At 37.2% G+C, this 25,665-nt stretch overlaps 1 protein-coding gene across 1 annotated transcript in view; it reads right to left on the bottom strand.

Moving 5' to 3' along the window:
* kcnip1b (Kv channel interacting protein 1 b) overlaps positions 1–21,141 on the bottom strand; it is a 42,791-nt gene extending 21,650 nt beyond the window's left edge. The window contains exon 1 of the mRNA XM_082158364.1: positions 20,354–21,141. Within this exon, the coding sequence (XP_082014490.1) occupies positions 20,354–20,441 (88 nt within the window). The 5' untranslated portion in view covers positions 20,442–21,141. The remainder of the gene's footprint in view (positions 1–20,353) is intronic.
* Positions 21,142–25,665: the final 4,524 nt, after the last annotated feature.

The raw sequence follows: 25,665 nt of genomic DNA, 5'->3' as shown, positions 1-25,665 counted from the left end.
TCTCTCTTCTTCTCTGTGTGCGGAGGAAAATGTCTGACAGCCGGATAGAAGTGAATGAAAGTGAAGCAGAATGAAAGACAAGGCGATTGAAGGAAATGTTGATGAGAAAGAGAAACTCTTGTTCTGTCGAGAGCTAAAACATGTCTCAGCAACGTGCTTGCACATCATTCTGTGTCCTTTCATCTGCCCATCCCTTTCTTCTTCTTCTTCTCCTTAATCTTCTTCCCCATCATCCCCGTTTCCATCTGCCCTGCGTGTCTATGCTTCTGCTGTCAGAGGAAACTGCCGGTGCAGTGGAGGATCTGAGGCAGGTGAGGTTAGGACACAGGATTGATCTGTGTGTTCTCAGTTTAAGATCAGATACTGTTTTTCTAGGAAAGAGAAATCACAAAGGAGATCTCTTTATTTTTTCTTGGCCGTTTCTCTTAGACAGCAGTGAGATTAAACGGCAATCAAATTGAGACTTTTTCTTTAAGTCAGCATGAAAAAGTGTTAACAACTCATTTTACTTCCATAAAGACAGCAGTTGAAAAGAAGATTTTTTTTAATTTATTAAATGATTGCAAAATACTTTCATGTTAAACATGTTATTTAAAAAAAATTCTACTGATAAGTACGTTTTCGAGCTGTTTAATTAATAAAAATGTAGTTAATGTTAAAAATTTATTTAAATGATTTAACTAAAGCTAAATCTATAAAATGGTCCCATGATCGGAACCCATAAACGGTTCTGAATCACCTGACAGAACCTGTTAAGTGTCCTTTTAACTTTTCTTATTCACACCAACACGTTTGGCATGTAAATTAGGTCCTATTTTTGCATATAATTTGTCCTCTGCTTGTCACAGACAATAAAGTTAAACAGTATTTGAATGTTTTCAAACAGTCAATCAGATTTTTGTATTCGCTATGTTTATCAAACAACACCAGATAACAGAGACAAGAGAGCTGGTTCTAGATTCTTCCTCTGTTATTTACTATTGCTTAGTGTAAGCCCGATTATCAGTCCAATGGCGGTTTTCCAATAATACGGGCGAAGGTCTTTACGCGTTACTGTCTTTCCTTTTACGCAACACAACAAGATTAAATGAAATACATTTTCTCATATGTACTTCGTTATTTCATCTGACTCCGTAAATGAAAAAAGGTTTTAATGATATCTGAGCATCATTAAAAGTGAGCGAATGTTTGATAATTCTTTTTAACTCTTTAATTATATTTTACCTGCTCAGATTAGGAAACTTTTGAGGTCCTCACGCCATCTGTTTTACGCGGGTCTCATGATCACAAACTTGCTAGCTTCGGTCACTAAACAGAGGTAATTGGCTATACTGTATACCTGAGATGGTTGCATTCACGCTTACACAATCAAAGATACTTTGGTATAGCCCCCATGGTTTTTGCATACACTTGAATTTAAAGTAACGTTTACTTCAGTAGAGGTATGGCCACTACTACAGATATAAGTCGACCAACTTTACTTCTCTTGTAATAGCTTTGGATTGGCCATGCCGTGATTTCTCACGTACACTTATCTAAAGTAACATTAAATTAAAACAGAGGTAAGACACACCCAAAATTAGGTTGGTCAAATAGCATTTGCTGCCCTAAATGGAAATTCCCTTCTTGTCTTTGCAAAACCAAGTACACTTGAATTAGCGCCAAATATTAGTCGTCACTAATCTGACGCAGATTTGAGGTAACATACGAATCCGTTTAATCTACTTGGGAAAACAATTTCAGAGCAAGTCAGAATAAAATCAAATGTAACAATTTATCATGTCAGGTAAATGTATCATGCCAATTTCATAATCAGTTCAAAGATAATAAATACAAAACATCAAATGCTCTGGAATAAAGAGAAAAGATGCAAACCTGACATTAGAAAATACATGATGCTGAGATTCTTGGCCACTCTCTGCATCACAGGCTAAGTTGAGTTACATATCGCCACGAGCCTTCTTCAGCATCTCCCTAAATACTCGGACCAAGGCAGAAACCTTTTTTCAAATGTAAAGATGAGTTCACAGTGGGAATTTGCATTAATCACCGTCCCAGACTTACTGAGGACAGAGGTTGATTTACATGGGGACACACCCACAGCAGTTAACAAGATATCTCTAAACTCTTCACACCTTATTACCTTTTTGGTTTACTTCTGTGGGAATGAGACCTTTGTACCAGTCGCACTGAGACATTTCAAATGATACCAAACATGTATAATACTGAATGATAATTGTTCATATTAAACCATATAGATTTTTGGGTGAATTCAGGTAGGGATGGGTGAAGGGAATGATGTGTAAATTGGGAGGTGATCAACTCAAGTGTGATTGTGTCCCAAATGGGGATGGTAATATAGCAAGTGAGTTCAAATGTTAATGAGAGTAGCCCTCTCTTCCAGTTCTTCCAATTTCTCCAGTCTTACATTAGTTTTAATGTAACAGCAGCACCTCAGGGTATGTGACCAAGTTACATTTTATTGGTTGGTCAGTGGGAAAGTAATATATATCTACATTTTTTTTTTTTTTTTTTTTTACACAAAATATGAAAATGTTCTCTTGTGAAAAAGTAATTTAGCTTATGCCAAGATCTCAACAATGTCACAATGTTGTGACTCACATTAATCAAAATTCAGAGATCCCAATATGAACTTATGAATTTCTCAGAAAACAAATGCTATTCACATTACTTTTATAGCACTACACTCCTTCTGTCTGTGAATTGTCTAATTTGTTTCTATTTGTATTCCTCCATAGGATTAGATGAAAATATCTGAGCCGAAATCGATATTTAAATGAAACAAGCTTTGAAAGAGCAACCATTTAGTTTGCAGTCGAATTTTCCTCTGAGTATATATATAAGCTATAGGCTACTCTGCACTGTAATACTGACAACAGGACAGAAAGAACAGAGAAAATGCACCATACCAGCTTAAAATATTGTTCAAATGAGGTTATTCATCTCATTATATGGTATTTTCAAAGCTAATGGATCAGTTGCTCGACAGCGGCAGCTGCAGCTCACAGTATGTGAGTTCCTGCCTAGGGTGGATCATCAGCCCATGCCCCCTCATATACCCACAGTTCACAGTCAGCTTCTGCTCCAGGCCTGCTGTCCACTGTATGTAAACAGTCCCTCATGCAAGGACTGCAGTATGATTTATGAGTGTGATACGATTAAGATTACAAATGCTGCAAATAGCCGACATGGCATGCTGTTTATGCCATGGAAAATAAACGTACAGGCTTGATTATTCAATTGTGCAGTGCCTAAACTGTGTTTTTCAGGTTTCTAACTTGTAGTCAGTTTCTTGATGAATAGCTGTTACACATGTTTTTGCCTTGTAGGTAATTTGTTGAGCCTGTTGGCTGCAGATATATTTTCCTTTTGCCATATCTAATTTTCCCAGCCACCCTCTGAATGCTTACAGAAGAGCATTAAATCATTTTAGTGCAGGGATTTTCCTCAAGTGCTTTTATGTTGGATATATACTGCCCTCTTGTGGTTACGATGGGACCAAAGAAACCAAACCAAAGCTAGGCTAACCGTCCTCTAGCGGTTGAAGCATAAAACTACAAATTAGTTGCAGAGGTACATTGGTTGTTTGGTGAGTTTTGCTTCTACTCTTCTATTTTGTGCTGGTGAATCTGATGGCTTTATGCATAAACACTGTTTTGTGAACTCTGTCAATGCACAGAAAATGTGATGATATGCAATTATTCCTGAAACTCCATGCCAGTGTTGATTTGTTGTTTTGTTTTTTATTAGGAGCACTATTGCTTTCCTTTTTGGCTAGAAAACACGTTTTAGTTCGAGGTTCATTTGTTGTGGCTTTTCAAGCCATTAGGACCTTCCACTGCATATTAGTAGCCTTTATTTATGGATATGAGGTAAACAAGGATGAATGACGGAAGAAGCCTATGCATTTTCCCGCAAAATCCGTCCCTGGTTTTGACAGCTCTAAAACATAAATAATTATTAAAGGCTTAATTTTATGAGGGTGAGGCAAAAACACGGATTGGAAGATGGATTTATGATGTACTCAGTCATTATTTACATTTAGTTAATTTAGAAGAAAAAATATTGCATAGTTTAGCTCAATAGCCTATGTAACTCAAAAATAAGGCTTTTTACACTGCCCCAGATTATCGTTGCGTGCTTCGTTCGTCCAATCAATGACACTGACACTGAATTTACCCTGGGTAAATTATGAGCAGTGTGAAACATGAAGGAAGATATCCCAGGATTCTGTATACCGGGGCTGACCCAGGGTTAACTATTTCAAGTGTGAAAGGCTCTAAGGAGTGTAAGTAAACAAAAGTGCATTTCACATTTAAAATAGAAAACCTGGGTTATTCTAAACAGTCATAAAAAAGAAAAAAAAAGAAAGAAAGATGTGCTCTGAGATTTGTCAATATTGATTTCATGGTTAATTTAAAGGGATAGTTCACCCAAAAAATGTAAATCATTCATCATTTACTCACCCTCATGTTGTTCCAAACCTGTATGAGTTTCTTTGTTCTGTTGAACACAAAATAAGATGTTTTAAAGAATGTTGGTAACCAAACAGTTGACGGTAGGTAGACATTGACCATAATAGGAAAACAGATGACATGGAAGTCAGTGGTACCCCACAACTGTTTCGTTTCCAACATTCTTCAAAATATCTTCTTTTGTGTTCAACAGAACAAAGAAACTCATACAGGTTTGGAACAACATGAGGGTGAGTAAATTATGGTTTTTGGGTTAACTATCCCTTTAAAGGTAGGGTAGGTAGGATTTTTCGAAAAAACTTTTTTTCAAACTTCTTTAAACTGTCTTTATATACAAATACATAATTAAAATGTAAGTGCTCTTAAAAAGAGAGTATAAAAATCGAGTGACTGTAGACCTTTTAATCTGCAATAAACACAGCTCATTATTTCCATCCGGGACGAAACAATTGATTGGTTTGGGCGACTGTCACTCTCTCTCGCAACCATGGCTACCACCACTGTTGCTACAAGATCTGCCCATATGCGCGCGCGCACCCGTTTGATTTGAGGAGTGCAAGAGAGGCGCGGAACCTACGAAGAGTAAAATTATGGCAGAGAAAGAGCATTCAAAATTCAAAGCACCTGCATATGCAGCCAGCGGAGGCAAACAAGGCAAAAAAAGAAAGACAGTTATAGAAAAGGCAATGAACAAAACCCTGGTTGCCCGCACTCTTGAACGACCTCCTCTGCTTCGCCCTCGACCCCGGACCTGTCCTCGAACCGACGATGCGGTACTTGTCTCCGGAGTGTAGTCCTCATCAGAGTCAACAATGTTTTCATCATGGAAACTCTTACATGCAAAACACCGTATATGTTATGAATCTTACACAAAATTCACCTTCATCACAGTGTAACTGATGGTAATGGAAAAACGTGTATCAGTGCAACCTGTTTTTAGCTTTGCCTTATAAATATAGCTCGTTACCTATAAATATAGCTCGTTACCGAATCAAACAAAATATATTTTAAACTTTACCAGTATCGATATGCTAGCTTGATAGTGAGTACTAAAAGCCATCTTATTTGTTTATATTTATAGTGATAAAGTTAGGTATTTTATTACAGGTGATTCTGACATGATGTCACTACATGCACTGAGCTCCTTCCTCTCCACTCGTCTCAGGTAAATAAATAAGTAAGTAAATAAATGCGTCTTCCAGCTGAGCCTGAGCGTTTGGCGTCGCGCGTTCATGTGTTTTGGTGGCGTGGATTTGGAAGGAGCTCAGAAGGGAGGGGGTGGAGTGAATGGAAATAATGAGCTGTTTACACAACAGTCGTGAGAGGATTTTTATACTCTCTTTTTCAGAGTACTTACATTTTAATTATGTATTGGTATATAAAGACAGTTTAAACAAATTTGGAATGGGTTTTTTTTGTGAAAAATTCTACCTACCCTGCCTTTAATAGGTGTACATAGATAGTACTTCCATGAACCAAAAGAGGGCAGCATTTTACACATTATCTCCCACCAAACCTCTGCAATGTCAGGCAGTGATGCTGTGTAGTTGTAAGCAACTTTTATCAACAGCTGTGCATATATAAAATAAGTCTACTAATCTTGATAACTAAATTCCTCTCTGTCCAGTTCAATGAGCAACCATGCTTGTCTTATGTAACCCAATAGCTTCCTGACATTCACTGCATGTTTGACTTGTGTCAGATATCTCTATTGTCCAATTTTGATCTTGTAATTTATGGAATTTTAGCGTGGACATAACTGCATAACTATACTCTTAGTGAAGATGAGTTTATAAAATATACTTTTAAAATCATTAAAAAAAGATTAAATCACATATATGTAGGAAGAACATCAATATCTTTCAGGGCCTGCCTAACACACACCACATTTATCTCCTTGGAAACCATCTGCGCAACCTTAACACAGATGATATATATGTATATTTTCTCTAATGAGCCTTGCTAAAAATAAAAATGTGCCTATAATCAAAGTGATGCACAGAATTCTTTTGATGCAGCATCATAGATGTCATATTGATTTTAGTTCCTGTAAGCGGCAGTTTTGTTTGGTCCAGCACGTTGTCCATTTAATGAATGTACCTCCTCCAAAAACCCTTTAAAGTTCATTATACTAAGCATAATGCTTCCCTCCTATAAGAAGTCACATATCCGCCTAGAGGGGTAAAGAGTCGCCCACTCTTCTCTCATGCGTGCTTAACTTCAGTTTCAGGAAAATCACAAAATAAAATGTAAAAAATTACCCAGTTTCTGATGTACATTGATATGCATATTTTAGTGTTCCCCCACACACAAAGTCCCAGGTAAAGGACATTCACATTGACAATGATATGAGGTAACAAAGCTACCAGAGTAAAGTCATTAATTTTCAATGCAACTTGGTAATAATGATAATAATAATATCAGTCTATTGGTTTAAAGTTATTAACACTGATTGTAAGCTACTCGTTGCAAACAAACTGCAAATTGGGGACCCACTTTTACCAAAAGCACATGCTCTGTCATTCCTGAGGTATTGCTAGAAAGCTTACAAGCGATAGTACAGTGCCTAGCAGGGATAAAATCGCTATCAGCGTGAACGCCACTTATTCTGCTGCCGTTCTGATATAATGCACTGATCTCACTACTAAATGATTCGTAATGTTTGTTTCAGTGGCTCGTAAACTCTCAGCGAGCAAATCTGAGCCAACAACGATCGTCTCTGTAAGAGTTGTGCAACATCGACCCAACGCAAGGCCTCATGCCGTGGGTCAGCACGCATATGACAAGAGAGAAGCAAATGATGGATATGGAGAAACAAAGAGCAGAAAAAGAGGGAAAGAGATGAGAGAATGGGGGAAGTGTCATGAAAACGGAGGAATGATGGGTAAAGGAGGAGAGAAATGGAGAGGAAGAGTGCGAGAGATGGATTGGGATGCTGGGGATAAAAATAAACTGCAGGAGGAAGTAGATTACGTAAAACGGGACGAGTGATTTAAAAATTAAAGATGGAGACGTGCCCTGTCTGCTTCGATCTGCTGTTAGAGAGAGAGAAAGTGAGGGCAAGACAGAGAGAGATAACGTAAGATACCCTAAGTTAGAGTATCGTAGTAGACGTTTATGTTCACTCTGCAGGGGAGAGATAGAACGGCTGCCGACCAGACAGAGTCTCTGTCTTCACTCCAGTGAGTTTTACATCTGGCCTCTGCAGACATCTGGACAGGCAGCATTTTAACAGCTGTTTCTTAGTCTTTAGTCTCGGTGGATACACAGTGAGACTACTTGGTCTCATAAGAACTTATTCCTACTTTAGTAAAGGATGGATGTATGTCTGTTTGTAATTTTTAGCAAATTTGATGAAATATGTCCCTGAATGGTAGCTAACTGTCATTATTCCTGTCTTGTCTTGTGTGGACTTTTATGTTATTTTCCTGTTCTGTGCCATGTTTTGTAGTCCTTTGTAGTCCTTTAGTTCCTGATTGTTCCCAGGTGTGTCTTGTTTGCCAATCTCTCCTTATATATACGTTTCTCATGTTCTTTGTCTGGTGTTGTCCTTAGTGGATGTTTCTTGTGAGTTGTTTTCAGTTCTGTTTTACTCCTTGTTTGGATTTACTCTAGTTTTTCCCTGTGTCCTGTGGCTTGGATGTTTTTGTGTTATATTGTTAATAAACTGCCATACTGCACTTGGATCCTCCTCTTCCTTGTTTCTGAAACACTCTGCATTACAGAACACCAGAACACATATGGATCCAGCAGCGAGACTTATGCGCAGGGTTCTCAAGTTTTATCAAAAGCTTGGAGTGAGATCACATGCGGTTAGGGGAGGAGCCCTAATGGAGGCCCGCCCCCGCCTGTCCCCGCCTGTCCCCGCCCCCCAATTTTACCCATTGTTCATAATTAACCAGCACAAATTGAAATTATAACAATTGGTAAATCTGATAAATGACAGAGCAATTCATCACATCAAATATACTATTTAATGTTATATTTCAAATTACAAATATACAAAAATATAACAAATTGCCCCCCGTGAGAAAATTTTGTGCATTTTAATGTTAAATCCATCAATCTGGTGCACTTTGAGAGTTCAAAATTAAAAGCTCCAAACTATATTCAGTGTGCAAATTAAACAAAGAAAAATTTAAACCTCTTTTAGTTACAGTGTCTATTTACATTACCTACTACATAATAATAGTTATAATATTAATCCTATGACCGTAATAGCCATATTTTGTAAAAACAAATGCACTAAAAAATAAAGGAAACTTTCATAATTAGATTTGTACCTATTTCTATACTTGAAAGAGATAAGCACATGATCTTTTAATTTTGACGCAAACTGCATCAAGCTTTTATTTTGGCGGAAAACATGGTTTACAAACGCCTCTCATTAAATTTCTAGTGAATTGCGGTAATCGTCAAATATGCAGATATGGAAATAATCTGTAACTGGGTTATGGGTTCCTACACTCATGACATGGCCTAAGTGTTTTGAAAGTAGTTATGCTTACCGCGGATTACTCATCTCTCTCCTGATCCTCCTCACTATCATCATCATCACAGGAGCTGATGAAGGGCAGAAAACATACTGTATATTTTGACACAGTTTACAGTGTCTGCTTTAAGGGCCAGTTTCTATTGTTTCACGCTATTTCTCTGCACATTCCTTGCGTTTCTTCTTCTTCTCGCTGACTATTTTGACAGATACACACTGACACTGCTGCACGCTCGCTCACTCGTTTAAAGTTGTGATTGGGCCAGCCCAGTGTCAATCAAGAAAAGAACCAATGGGCCGCTGATCTACATGTTTCATGGGCTGGTCTGTCAGAAAAAAAAAACCCTACTTTTTTTGACCAATGCATTTCACCAGCACAAACCCAGCGCGTTCGCGCGATGTTGTTGGTTACCTAGTAACGAACGTACGGTGCGTGTGCGTGCGCCTCGTACACAACGTTATAAAGCTTGCAGGACAACTTGGTTGGCATTGCCTTTTCAGCGTGAGAAATACACGGTGTGGCGTGTGAGCGTGTGAACTGGTTGAATTGCGTGTGTCTCACGGCCAATGCGTGAGACTTGAGAACCCTGCTTATGCGTCTCCGACACGGAGTCCGCAGTATAGAGGACTATGTGCTGGACTTTATCGATCTGGCTCAGTTGACAAACATGGCATAGAACAGGAAAATAACATAAAAGTCCACACGAGACAAGGGGGAACACAAGACCGGAATCATGACACTAACTTGTACTTTCGGTCATTACTTCAGTCTTTAATGTTACCAATATTGAGTTGTGCTGCATTTTTTTCTGCTCACCAAGATAAATGTGTCCGATTGTAACATAGTCCACTGTAGGCGAGATTGATAGAACCCAAGTGCAGTGTTTATTAACTTCCAACGTGAACAGATACAAAATAAACAACAGACTTTACTTGATTTGACTTGACTTGACTTGAAACTCACTGACAATGGTTACAGGAACAATACTAGACAAAGTAACATGGCAAACATGGCGGCTGAAATGCACAAGGACTGATGACTACAAGACACACCTGTGAACATGAACAATCAAGACGATGAACCAATGACAACAGGCTTGTTCGACTTGAACCGGCGCTGCACAGACCGATCGGTTTATGACATCAAAGTACCGCAAGAGCGATTCAAAAGCATACGGAGCCGTCTGCTTTCTAATCCCTCTCGTGTTACTTTGATGTCATTCACCGATCGGTCTGTGCAGCGCCGGTTCAAGCCGAACAAGCCTAACATAACACATGAGACTTGGGAAGCACATGATATGATCACATGAGGACAAGGGAATCACATGACAAAGGGGAGCATATAGCAAACCAGGTAACATGAACATGAAACAAAAAACAAAACTATACGTTACACCAACATGTTTTTGCCTAATTCGTGAGAAGCATCAGTAGGAATAATTTATTATTATTATTATTATTACTACTAATGTAAATGCAGTTTGTTTATGTAATATTATGTAAATGAATAATTCAGCCATGAAACTCTAGATAGCGCAGGCTGACTGGTCCTTTAAATGCTGTCTGTAAGCAATCACATCATTATTGCATGGCACAAGCTGATTGGCGTATGCGGATCCTGTAGCCAATGAGATTGCTGGCTCAACATTTGAATAGTCCCACCACCTCCCCCAGCTCCACCTGCTTAGATCTGCTACGGGGTTTACATGTCTATTCATGCAGCAGCAGCAGATCTTACATGCTCACAGCAGTGTGTCTGTGTATCTATTGGCAGTAGAAAGACTGATATATGCGCACACACACATAGTATGTGTGTGTGTGTGTGTCAGGCCAGCTGCAAGTAATGTTTAGTCCTTGAAAGAAAGAGAAAGAAAGGGAAAAAGAAGGGGTGTGTTCATAGCTTAATGTTTCTATTTGTGTGTTTGTTCTTGTGTGCATAGAAAAGGACAGGAAGAACAGCAAACGAGAGAGAACTATGGTAGAAAGAGAGCTGACTGCTATCTCTAGGGAGAGTTCGGTCCAGGTGTTTCTGAAACAAGTGCGTCCAAGTGTGTGCCAATGTGCGTGTGTGACCCTTGAAAAGTGCTGAATGCCTCTGCGTCTGTGTGTGAGTGTGAGTGTGTGTCAGCGTGGCTACTTCTGCTCAAGCTCACATCACATAGACTCAAACACACCTCTGGGACACTGCAGTCAGGTGGACTCTGCTCTCATACACAAGCGGTGCTGTTCCGCTCTGTTCTCTCCTGGTTCCAGCTTATCTCTCCATTAAAAGTCAAGTCAATTAAATCGCCTCTGTTATACAGCAGTGTAACCATGGTTACACACTGTATGCATGCAAACCTTAGTTTGCCTGTGCAAAGCCTGTTGTCAGAAGCGTGAAACCAGGTTTTCAGTTTTGTTTTATGAAACATGCTGCACTGAACGTTGAATGAACGTTGCTTGAGCAAACTAAATAACAGAATCTACATAAACTCTGAAACACTGCAGTGCAGTTCTTCAATGTTTATTTTTTCTTACATCATTTTATTTTTAGGTGCATAAACATGTTAAAACTGCAGTGTGTAATTTTTCCTATGAAATATCACACTGTGTATTTATATTTGTGGTGCTTTTTCTTGGGCATTCTGCAATTTCATGAAGCTTCTGCATTATTCAAAACATCTACTTTTGTGTTCCACAATAGAAAGTAACTGATACAAGTTCAAAAGACACAAAAGTGAATGGCCATCCTGATTTATTCAGGTTAATTGGGACACTTTTTACCACTGAGGTGACTGGGAAAAAGTGTCCCATTTAACCTGAATTAACCCTATAACCGGTTCAGACTGCAGTGTATTTTTCCAGTGCACAGTTATAGACTAATGAATGATAAAGATCACACAAAGAATGATAAGTAGCCTACAAAAAGATAATGATAACCATATTAGCATCACACCAGTGGACAACATCATTCTGTTTATTATAAGAAAGCACTGCAGTTTTGTCATCTTCCGCTTTAAATGCTCAAGCTCTTTAAAGCATGATGGATTCTTATTGACTGTCAATGTTTTTATTTTTCATCAGCTAGAAAAAAAATAGTTCTGAAAGTAATTCCAACAATATCATTTCTCTGTGACATTATCGTTATAGTTGCGGCGTGGACTCTGCTCTTCTTTCACACTTAGAACATATTTTCACTACAGTTATCATCCTTAGTGTGAACGGACTTAATGCACAGATCAATGCGAGCACACAGGACCTGAGTTCAGTCTCCCACACACATATTAGCATGCTAATACAGGCATATTCTTTTAAAGGTCACGAAAAGGTCATTAGGAAGTCAGAATAATTTTTTTCCCTCTCTCTCTAATTACTTTTCTCCTTCTTTAGATAAAAGGAAATATGTTAGAGGGTTGGGTCCTGCTGGCATTGCCTGTGTTATTGCCGCAAGGTATTATGAACCTCAGAGACACACACTCACACACACGTATTATCAACAGCTCAGCAGGAGCAGGAGGCCGAGGTGGAGGAGGACGTGAACAGGCTTGAATAAATTTGAGATGTGAATGTTTCACATCTAATGTTACATTTACATAAGATGATGCTGAGGAACATTTGGCACCTCCACAGCTGCTTGAGCCAAAACGAAACAGAACAGTGCATGGAGAAAATGCCGGTGTTTGAAAAGAGATTGAAATTCAGCGAGTGACAGAAGGAGATAGCCTAGAAGAGGAGAAAATGTGCGAAGGAGGGAAAGAGTGTGGGGGAGAGTTAAATTGCATTGGCATTGTAACTGTCAGACAGATGGTAACAAACTAGTGTCAACTAAAGAGTTTAAAACCAGATGGAGAACTAAAAAAAATAGATCATATTAGTTCAATTGATAGAAAGCACATTGACTCATATACATCCTCATTGCAATTTATTTATCCAATTTCAAAGACATTTTCAGTATGCGCTCATTAAAAACCTCTCAAACATTTTTAGTTTTACTATTGGTAATCAGTAACACCTGTCATTTAGACTACCCTTATTTATTGCATCTTAAAGAGGTCATCTCTTTGGGGGTTGTATATTGAGAACATTTGAATGAACTTTTGAAATAATAGTTCAATGTTTTTTTATTGGAAACTAAGCTGCAAACAGGTTTCATTTTGTAAGTGTAAGTTACCTTCCACTTTCCACCATCATATCAGATGGAATGATAATCAATAACTGGTATTTTGGTCAGTTTCTCACACAAAGCCACTGTATGATTTGCAGTGGCTTGGAATATAAACTGAGTCATATTATGATACTTTTGATATGATAGCCTACTTTTATGGGGATTTTTTTTCATTTTGGAGCTTGACAGGTCTAGTTCCTTTCACTTTCATTATAATGAAAAGAGGTGTGCAGGATATCTTTCAAAAATTCCCTTTTTGTGTTTTACTGAAGAGAGAACGTTATACAGGTTTAGAACTAGGGTTGTGACAGTACCAAAATTCCAGTAGTCGGTACCAATATACCAGTCTCAATACCAGTTCTCAGTACCAGTTTTGGTACCATAGCAAAAAAGATTTTTTTAAATTATGAATGGCTTATATATAGAAAGCAAGCAAAGAATGCTCCTTTTAATAAATATGCATGGGAGCCAGGGTTGCCAGGTTTTTGTTAAAAAACTAGCCCAATGGCCAAAGTCAAAGTTGACCAATGACCAATGTGCTTTACACAACATCATAAAACATAAAGAAAAAAAACATAACAGACAAACATCATAATTATATGAAAGGCATGTGAGTATATATCAGCATCTAATGATCATTAAATGCCAGAGAGAATAAACAGGTCTCTAACAAAGACTTAAAAAGAGGAAGGGATGGTGCGGATCTAATCTGGAAAGAAAAGCTGTTCCAAAGTTTAGGGTCCACAACAGAAAATGCACAATGTCCCCTTTGCTGTAATCTAAATCTAGGGACAACTAAAAGTTTTTTTTTGTCCCAGATCTGAAAGGTACTAATAGATCAGAGATGTAGGAAGGCGCCGGATTATTCAAACATTTACAAACAAATAAAAGGATTTTAATATCAACTCTAAAACGAACCATCAACTAATGAAGTGATGATAAAATTGCAGTGATTGTCATGTTTTCGCATAGACATGTATACACAAAGAGGATACGCAGAGAGAATGATCTCGATTAAAAAATTTTTTTTTTATCTTGCTTTTATTTTCATTTAGCTTAAAAAAGTTAGCTGACATCCACATTTGAATATCGTTTAAGCAAGTCAGCAAAGGCTCAAGTGAATTATTTCCAGAGTGTTTGAGTGGGACATAAATCTAGGTGTCATCTGCGTAACAATGGAATAAAACATCATGTTTCCTAAAAATGGAGCCCAAAGGGAGCATATATAAAGAAAAAAGGGTATAAGGTGGAGCCCTGAGGGACCTAGAGGACTCAGATGAGCCAAAACTGACAATGAATTTACAATATTTCAAAAAAGGAGCTGAACCAGTTTAATACAGTTCCTTTCAACCCCACATCAGGTTCAAATTGAGAAATAAGGATATCATGGTCCACCATGTCGAATGCAGAGCTGAGGTCACCAGCATCAGTTGTATATGTCAAATAAATATAATTGAGATTTGGTCACATAGATAGAAATTTATGTTAAGATAAGAATGAAGTTGACATAAAACAACTTTTTCGAGAACTTTGGAGATGAAAGGTAAATTAGAAATGGGCCTATAGTTTTCAAGTATAACAGAATCAAGATTTGGTTTCATAAGAGATGAAACTACCAGAGCATGTCACCTGGAATCTGGCAAAGTCCCAAGACTTAGTGATTTATTGACAATAGAGAGGCCAATCAAAACTAGCCCAAAAATACGGCGAAATTGTGCTTGAAAAATCAACCCGCGGCAACAATTTAAAAGTAACAACACCGATGTGAGCGTTTCAAAGCAGCGCCTATCAGCGGGGACCAGACTGACCCAATACTCTACCGGTAGTCCAGAAAGACAGTTTTTTATTTATTTAAGTATTGACTTGGTAGCGAAGTACCAGTCTTTTGACAACCCTATTTGGAGGGAGTAAATAATGAGAGAATTTTCTTTTTTAGGTGAAATATCCCTTTACTGTTTAGACACTAAATCACTGAGTCGCTCTCCATCTCTATCTCTGTTTCTCTCTTTGTGAGTGTGGTACATCTTGGTCTGCACTATTCTAAAATGTTCTGGTTTAGAGTCCTCAGGCAATCGGACTGTGAACATTGCATCAGCACTTCAGACGTGATAGCCTATAATTCATAAAATAATCTATTAAAGGCAGATGAAATGGGAGAGGTTGGACTTTAGATGCAGTGGACTTTTGTAATCATAACCCCAAAGGTTCAACCAAAATAATTGATTCACCCTCATCCAAACCTGTATGACTTTATGTGGAACAAAAACAAGGAGTTATGTTATATATTTAGAAACAAGCTGGTGCAAAACTCTAAGTGAGTCTTTATCAGTATTGATTCCGCCAATCAGAAAGGATCACATGAAGTGTTGAATGGATGTACCGTACACTCTCATGTGCGCTACAGTTCCTATACAGAACAGGGAAGATTTGCAGCATGTCAAGGGAAGTAGGCAGGATTGATCGACCCTGTACTCTTTTAAAATGTCAAATGCTCTTTCTCTTTCCTCCTGAGGCTTATTCTATTGGAGCTGTAAAACTGCAGTAACACTAACATAGTCATTTTGTCACCCATACCAAAAATGTTTTCAATGTCAAAAACATTGTTTTCATATTGTATGAGTTTCCACAGACCTAATGATTTTTATACTGTACAAACTGTATATTCTATCCCTTTATACACTAACCCTACCCCTTAACATGCCCATCACAGAAAACGTAAATTTTTACATTTTCAAAACAAAAACTCACTTAGTATGATTTATTAGCTGTATTCTTTTAAAAAATGTCCCCACAAGAACAAGGATTTTGGATATTGCTATCTTTGTGGTGACATTTTGTCCCCCCTCACACCTTGCACTTAAACACAACACTTACACATTGCAATGTGCTTGACTGACCTTGTCACTCATACTCAAGGTTGCTACTGTAACAAGTCTATGTAGGCAATAATACTTCTTACTGCAGTGTTCTCAATTTTTTTTTTCTGGCCATAGGTTTAAAAAAAAGGTTATGATGGAAGATCTGAATACGGAATGTGCCATACAGCTTACATAGACAGTTTTGCAACATGAATTAATGAGTGTGTAAAATATTAGTGTGTAGAAATAGTGGGCATATTTAGGGCAGAGCAGGAGGACAGGCTCAGAAATTCACCATTAACCCATTAATAGGTTGACTGACGTAAAGAGCAGTGAACTAGAATAACCATGATGGACGTTTACAGACTCTCTCTCTCTCTCTCTCTCTCTCTCTCTCTCTCTCTCTCTCTCTTTCTCTCTCTCTCTCTCTCTCTCTCTCTCTCTCTCTCTCTCATGTTTTGTTCTGTCTATTGAGTAGGCAGAATATTCAGAATATTTATAGAATATTACTTCAGAATATTATAGTTCTATAAATATTCTTTCCTACTTTCCTTTGATAAGATTCGATTAAAGATTCTACTATTTTGTTAATTTGCCATGTTTTCTCATATGTTCTGCTAAAGACCTTATTCTATTCCATACTCTATAATTTTTTTGTTCTCAGCCTTCTCTAGCCTGCTCTGGTGCGAAAGATTTTATTCTAGTCACGATTCCATTTAATTTTTCTCTTTAGAGAAGAACAGAGTATCTATGCAAACTATTCTATTCTGTTCGATAGAAATGCCATTCTGCTCTATTGAGCTAAAATTCTATTATATTTTGTTCAAGTTTCCATTCGATTCTATTATATTCTGCTAAACATTTATTTTTTCTAATTAAAATTCTATATATTCTATTAAAAATTATATTCTACTTTGATGTATCCTAATAAATATTATTTTCTACTCTATTAAACATTCTTTTTATTGGGTTTAAACTAGGCAAGGCAGGCAAGGCAAGGCAAGGCAAGTTTATTTATATAGCACATTTCATACACAATGGCAATTCAAAGTGCTTTACATAGAAGAAATTAAAATAATGAAAAGAAATAAGAATAATTAAAACAGTTTAGAAAAATAAAATAAAATACAGTACTTTTAAAAAATAAAAAAAGAATATTATTATAGATCTTTCCTTCAAAGGATTCCCTTAAGACTTAAATCTTTCAACCTTCTTTTAACCTTCAATCTTCTTACGACTTCCATCTATTAACTTTCCTTTAACTTTCTTTTCTCCCTCATTTACTCACACGTTCTTTTCACTTTCTTTAGCACTGCGTTCACATTCTTTCTCAGACGAAAACTTTAATATCGTCATTTAAATACTGTTCTACTTTCAAACCCACATTAATACACGTCACTTTCACATTATCACCTTCTGAGTGGGCATTTACAGTTTCGGGCTAAATGCCCTGCTGACATAGGAGAAATTAAAATAATTAAAAGAAATAAGAATAATTAAAACAGTTTAGAAAAATAGAATAAAATACAGTACAGTACAAACAGTCGGACGAACAGCGGCACAGTGCTCATTCAGTAAATGCACAGCTAAACAGAAGTGTTTTGAGTCTGGATTTGAATGTGACCACTGTAGGAGCACATCTGATCTCTTCTGGAAGCTGGTTCCAGCTGCGGCTGGCATAATAGCTAAAAGCAGACTCACCATGTTTAGAGTGAACCCTTGGTATTTCTAGCTGATATGATCCTAATGATCTGAGTGATCTGTTGGGTTTATATTCAGTGAGCATATCTGCAATGTATTGAGGTCCTAGGCCATTGAGTGATTTATATACCAGTAGTAATACTTTAAAATCAATCCTAAATCTAACTGGGAGCCAGTGTAAAGACCTGAGGACTGGTGTGATGTGTTCATATTTTCTGGTTCTGCTCAGAATCCTGGCAGCAGCGTTCTGTATGAGCTGCAACTGTCTTATGGTCTTTTTGGGAAGGCCAGTGAGGAGTCCATTACAATAATCCACCCTGCTGGTGATGAAAGCATGCACAAGTTTCTCTAAGTCTTGTCTGGAAACAAAGCATCTAATTCTTGCAATATTTTTCAGATGATAGTATGCTGATTTAGTTATTGCTTTGACATGACTACTGAAACTAAGGTCTGACTCTAGTGTCACACCAAGATTCCTGACTTGATGTTTAGTTGTTTGACCCCTAGAGTGAAGGTATGCGTTCACTTTGAGAACTTCATCTTTGTTTCCAAACGCAATAACTTCAGTTTTGTCTTTGTTTAATTGAAGAAAGTTTTGACACATTCAACTGTTGACTTCGTCAATGCATTGGCACAGGGAGTCAATTGGGCTGTAATCGTTAGGCGATAGGGCTAAGTACAGCTGTGTGTCGTCTGCATAGCTGTGGTAAGCAATTTGGTTCTTTCTCATTATTTGGCTCATTGGGAGCATATACAGGTTGAACAGAAGTGGCGCAAGAATTGAGCCTTGAGGGACTCCGCATGTCATGGATGTCCACTCAGACTTATGGTCTCCTATACTAACATAATAACCTCTCCCATCTAAGTATGACCTGAACCATTTTAGGACTATCCCAGAAAGCCCCACACAGTTTTCCAGCCTGTCAAGAAGTATGTTATGATCGACAGTGTCAAATGCAGCACTGAGGTCGAGTAGTACCAGCACTGATAATTTGCCTGAATCAGTATTTAAGCGAATATCATTTATTATCTTTATGAGCGCTGTCTCTGTGCTGTGGTGCGGTCGGAAACCAGATTGAAAATTGTCAAAGTATCCATTCTTTTGTGGATATTGTTCAAAGTATCCATTCAATTGTCAACTATTCCAATCTATTCTTCTCTATTGATACTTTTGCTATAGATTCTAGTTTATTAAATATTTTATTCTACTCTATTCTTTTATTCTGTTCTACTTTGTTAAATATTCTATTGTATTCTGCTAGCTAAAGCATAAGTGTATTGTAATCTATTGCATTGTCTCTAACTAAACTTTTAGCAGTTCCTTTGGGGGGGAAAGACTATCTTGTTTGTCTGCTACTATATTTTACTTGCACAGCCTAAGATAACACTAAGTCAGTAAAATAAAATAAAATAAAGTCAGTGCACACAAGTACAAAGTATTTGAGTCACAGCTTCCTTTCACAGCTTTAGCGCTCTCTGGGTTTAATTCCATACTGTGTTGCTATAGTGGTCTAGAGTGGTTTAGATTCTATACGGTCTCTCCAAATCCTCAATATCCTCTTTAAATTAACTTCCTCCTCCCTTGTGTATAGGAAGAACATTTATCAGTGAGGAAGATCTAATGAAGGAGTGGAGAGATAGCGGGGTTCAGCCAGGTTCAGTGACAGCAGATAAACAGCCACTGCTTGGTTACAGCGTCTCCACGGGCACCGTCGGCATAGAGATGAACCATGCAGTGCTTTTTCTGCTGACACAGTGCTATGATACTCGAAAAAGAGATAAGAGAGATGAACGAGAGTAAATAATACCACTGCCAAACAAAGCGCCCCTCTTCTTTAAAGGAAAAGAAAGTGAAAAAGACAATTTTCTAAGACCCAAATGAGGTGGAAATGTGTGCTGATGAAAGAATCCAGGTGAAGCATAAAAGAGTGAGGCATTGAAACTCCATCCTAACATTGGCGTATTTTTCTATTTGGTGCTATTATAATGAATACAGGTAAATTGGGACACTTAGGGGTATAAAAAAAAAAAATGATTCTAAATTGCTCATATCCCATTTATAATACCATTTTCAATAGCAAAATTATTCTCTACTCAGAGAAAAAAGGAAGAAATCTTAAAAAAAACAACAACTTTGCATTACATATTTTACAATAAATAAAATATTAAAAACGTTATATTGAAAATAATATTAACATAAAATCTTAAATATACTAAAAACAAAAACTTTAAATATAATAATAAAATATATTTTTTATAGGCCTAGTAAATATAATAGCAATATTAATGACAAATTCTTACTAAATACAATATTAAAGTTTATACTGAATATAATGACTAATATTACGAATAAAACATTGAATATAATATAAAAACTATAATATAATATTAAAATACAATTTTATAGAAAATATAATAGCAATATTAATGACAAATTCTTACTAATAAATACAATATTATAAAAGTTTATTCTGAATATAATGACTAATATTACAAATAAATACTTAAAAATCATATAGAATCTAATATTACAGTAAAGTCTTTATTTTAAATATAATATAAAAACCCCAAACTTTATTTGACCCAACTAACCTCTACTCAACCTTATAAACAAGCTTGTTTCCCTTTTTCTTTGAGCTTCATGTTAATGAAGGTGTCTTACCTTTACTGAGGGTTCCTGAGACAAGCCTCTGAAGGGACTGAATGAGCTTTAGCACCCCCTGTCTGCAGCGGCTGGTACAGCCAGCCATGATGAGAGAGAATCCGAGGGTGCACAGAAAGCCCCTGCAACAGCCCAAACACCGCACGGAGCTGCTTTCACCAGCGGTGCTCACAGACGAGGCGCACGTCCCATACGAGCCTCTCTGTGGACTCCAGAGTGCTTCTCACGTCACAGTCTCCCACGTTTAGTCCCACAAGAGCTGCGCTTTAACCAATCGGTACCAAGTCCAAGAATGAGATGACCAGGATGCCCTCCGTCCACACAACACACACACCTTTCGCCCACTCAAACAAACACACACAAGACGCTCACAAAGTGCCTGACCCTGTTTTTCCTCTACCTCTGTGCCAACTGTTTTTAAGAATTAAAGGAGAGTTGCTGAAACAGCCGACTGCTTATGTGCAAAAGTTCGAGAAGGAAAAGTTGTTGAGCGCTGCAGGCTCAAAGCTCAGAGACCGACCTGATGAATTATTAAGCGGATGGCAAGAGCCCGCTGCTGTGCTACACGAACTAAGAAGTGCTCGAAGGAAGTGGAGTGTCCATGGAGACAAAAGAGTGGCTTTCCTTTTCTTTCACGATGCTTCTGGTTACGCCTCTGTGTCTCTCTTCCTCTGGTTGTATGTGTGTGTGAGAGTGTGGTGTGTGTTGTAGCGAGAAGTCGGTGGTCTGCTGCGGTGTTTCCGACTGCTCTGTGCTGCTGGACAGATCCCTGCAGCATAAAATAAGAGACAACTGCTCTCTCTCGCTCTCTCTCTCTCTCTCTCTCTCTCTCTCTCTCTCTCTCTCTCTCTCTCTCTCTCTCTCTCTCTCAGAAAACATTTCTTGCACACCTCTCTCACTCTCGCTTTGTCATAGCTGAGTTAAAATATAGTAGAATAGATAGAATAGATTATTAAAGATAATATTCTATTAAAAACTATTTATCTTTTGCTGTATTCTAACATATTCTATTAGTTTCTGTTCCATTCTATTCTGTTAAAGATTATATTTCATTAAAAACTATTTTTCCATTCTGTTCTTCTAGTCTCTATTATATTAAAGGGGACCTATTATGCAAAATTCACTTTTACATGGTGTTTGAACATAAATGTGTGTCAGCAGTGTTTGTACACAACCATAATGATAAAAATCCACCCACTCGTCTTTTTTTAATCCCCATAAATCATGTTTCAGAACAAGCTGTTTGCAGATTGTAGCTTTTGTGATGTCACAAATGCTTAGGCCCCGCCCATGACTGCTAACAGACTCCACCCTATTAGCATAGACTCCGCCCAGAGTGAGCTTTACACAATCCCACATCTATCTTCTCGCCAGAGCATTTAATAGCAGCATTCAAGTAACAAATGTATTCTTATTAAAGCTATACTAAAGTTATTCAATTATAACTAGTGTATTTAATAACCAGTGAGTGATTTTCTGTTTTTCTTTTGTTGTTTGATTCATATTATCAGCATATGTAGCAATAGGTAATGTATGTTATGCCTCTGTCACTTTAATACAGATCTATGAATATACACGTGATTTCTTGCTGTTTTACCTTCATAGACATAACCGACTGTGTTTATGTGAACTTTGTGTGTTTTTGACAAAACCCCTTTTGTGTATTTGACAGCTAAAGCGCAATAAGACATGAAAGAGAACTTAGTTTTATACTCACGGGACGCACCGTCTGACATCCAGCTTCGGATGTGTGCGTTCAGAAAACCATATATCAGAAGTTAGACAGATATGGCTTTAAAACGCATGCAGATAATAAACTTTCATGATGATGAAGAACTGCAATGTCAAGTGAGCGTGACCGCGATAGAGATGATAATCAAAACCAAACAGATGTTTTAGTTTTTGGCAGAGTATTGAGCTGTAAAGGCTCCGCCCTCTTCTGGAAAGCGGGGCGGGGAGCAGCAGCTCAGTTGCATTTAAAGATACATGCATGAAAACAGCATGTTTTCCCTTCCGCTCAAAAATGGGCATTTACAACATGGTATAATAAATTATTTGTGGGGTATTTTGAGCTGAGATTTCACAGACACATTATGGGGACAACTGAGACTTATATTACATCTTGAAAATTGGGGTATAATAGGTCCCCTTTAAAGTCTCTATTCTGTTCTATTTTACTCATTTGTTTGATTATATTTATTATTAATACTCAAATACTGCTTTATTTGACTATATTCTATTCTTTTAAAGTTTGTACTATATTCTATTGAATTTCCTAATAACCTTTTTCTACTATATACCATCAAATATTATATTATATTAAATATGTTATTCTATTCTGCGCTATTGTTTTAGATTTTACTTGTTTTAATGTTTCTATTCTATTCTGTATTCTTTTGCTGTATTCTAACAGATTATATTAGTTTCTGTTCCATTCTATTCTATAAATTCGCATTATATTCTAATCTATTCTGTTAAAGATTATATTTCATTACATTTTTTTACATTCTATTCTGCTAGCCTCTATTATAAGTTTCTATTCTGTTCTATTTTACTCATTTGTTTGATTATATTTATTAATATTCTATTTTATTCTGCTTTATTTTCCTAGATTCCATTCTATTAAAGTTTCTACTATAGTCAATTGAATTATACTTTATAACTTTCCATTATATATACTGTTAAAGATTATATTCAGAATATTAATAACGTTTATAGGTAAAATATTGCTTGTTTGAAATATCATTGTTTCCAACCCCCAAATTCCCACGCACAACCCACTCCAACCTCTTACCCTCATTTTTCATCCTTGCCCTAACTGAGGGGAACCCAAAATAGTCAGACAGAATACGAGGAAAATGATAGAGAAAGAGGGAAGAGGTAATGAGAAGTGACAGCTCTGATAGATGGCAGGATGATGCCGGAGGAATGAGACAGATAAAGTTAAGAGGAAATATGGGAAGAGATGGGTGATCTGTCTCTGTATTCTCCAGAGAAAAAGACCCTGGAAAATCACATGTGTCTCCACAAGGGTTTCAGAAGAGATTTCAACAATGTCTCAAACTGTGCTCAGATAAGATTCCAAAGTCTGCAAAGTAAGAGATCTGAAATATGAACTTTTCTCATGTCCAAACTATGTGCAATGAAATCCACATTATTTGTATATTTATACTGTACAGTATGTCAACAACGGTTTAATTTTAATTTGTATTCCTTCTAAGGACAGATCTGAAACAAAGCTGAGACCTGAGAGCTCCTTGGAAACAATAACCTCTGTGCGGTAAAATTTACCTTTAGGCATAAGGCGACATTTTTTTTAATGTCACTCTAAATATAACAGTAACGTGATAATTGACTATTTGTTTCTTTGTTTGAAACCTTTCTTTCAGTGGGAGGTTTGTAAAGGTTAGGTTTAGCATGTCCCCAGAGCAGATGCTTCTTATTCTATTAGACATGCTCAGAAAAGCCCTTTTATGTCCTGTGTTGCATATTGAAATATTTTTGGACTATGTGGGTGGAAGTGCAAAGTGGATCGAGAGCAAGCAAGACAGAGTGAGAATTTTGTATTTATTGATTAGGAGATTTAGATAAGAATTTAGACTTCAGCTTCCAGTTTTCCTTTTATATTTCAGTTCTGCTTCTGCAAGATTCTGAATCTTTTATGTGCACAGATGGAACTAAAAGAAGTTATATTTCTACCTAAAACAATAAAGAATAATATGTTATCACATAATTATGAAGTAACAGTAAAACTGTGCAGTAAAATTCAGTGGTCACAATATGCAATAGTCATCTGTAAATCATTTCAGAATGCTTGTGTTTGTGTGTTTTATGTTGTAAGAGAGCAGCAGGATTCATTCAAAGCAGGAGTATCAGCTCACAACAGCTGCAGTGATTTTCAGTCCTACAGAGATGTGCTTCAGCTCTGCAGGTTTAACACCCCTATTTCTGCAAGCTGCTGGATGCATTTGGTCAAATGGCATTTGAAGAGGAAAACAGTGACTACGTTTACAAGCTGTTAAAATTCGGGTTATGGTCGGGTTAAGGTCACTATTTGGGTTTCTGAAACATTTGGAATAACCCGTTTACATGCGTGAGCAGAGAGAGTTACTCCTGTATACATGGAATTTGTAATCAATTGGCAATATCCCGATGTAAACGGCGACGCACGGTTAGCGTCTGGACGTACGGACAACCTTAAGATGCAATATGCGTCATTTCCGATTCTTCTTCCTGTATCCAAAGACAACAACAACAGCAGCAGCACGCGGATAATGAATAGTTCGGGGCAGATAACGATTGTTTGCGCTTTCCTCGCGCTTTCCTCCTCGCTCCAAAAGTGTGGTGCTGTGCTGTGTCTCGCCATGTTTACCTCTACTTCTTGTTTACTTCCGGTATATTGCACGCGGGTTTTTGTATGCGCTGTCTCTACTCAAAAGACCAAGATTCCTTGCGAATAGAACATGTGCAGAACACAAATTAATGTTCCTTTTGATGGGGATATGCCGATACGCGTTTACATGACCAAATATTCGTGTTAGAAAAGGGGTACCCCAGGGATAATATCCGCATTTTTAAAAACCGGGTTATGAGCATATCCGGGTTTTTGCCGGTGTTTACATGGCCGTGCGCGACCGGGTTATTGCTAATATCCCGGTTTTGAACGGGTTATTTGCTGCATGTAAACGTAGTCAATGATATATTCAGAAAAAAAGCACGTTACAAATAAATATATGTCTTAAGTGCTTCATAATGTATTCATATGTTATGAGTATTGTGTTCTTAAAGGGATAGTTCACCCAAAAATGAAAATTTGCTGTTAATCTAATCACCCTCAGGCCATCCAAGATGATTATGTATGATTATGTAAATTTTCATTTTTGGGCGAACTATCCCTTTTAACTGTTTATATGAATACATCTTGAATTACGAGACCAATATCTAGAACAGGGCAATTAATTATAATATAATTTAATATAATACTGTAAAAATCTGAAGACTATTTAATATTGCTGTTTAATAAAAAGTGTAAATTATATAATAATTTTAACTAAAACATAGAAAAATAAAGCGGAATCTAAATATAGACCCAATAGGCACAATATACCCTTTGGCACATAAAGTCCACTGGAGTGGACAGATGTATTTTCTGTCACAGAAAAAAATTTACAAGAAAAATATTATTAAAATCTGGATAAAAGTATTTCTAACATCTTAAGCTGAAAAATATTTTTTTTGTACCTGTCTGGTTTTCTGAGCATAAAAGGATTTAACACTTGTTCCTGAGGTACTTGGTGAATCTCCTCTTTCCT

Source organism: Leuciscus leuciscus, assembly GCF_965113295.1.
Source record: "Leuciscus leuciscus genome assembly, chromosome: 24".
Classification (NCBI taxonomy): domain Eukaryota; kingdom Metazoa; phylum Chordata; class Actinopteri; order Cypriniformes; family Leuciscidae; genus Leuciscus; species Leuciscus leuciscus.
Note: the sequence above shows the minus strand (reverse complement) of the source record. Positions and strands in the feature narration are given on the sequence as shown.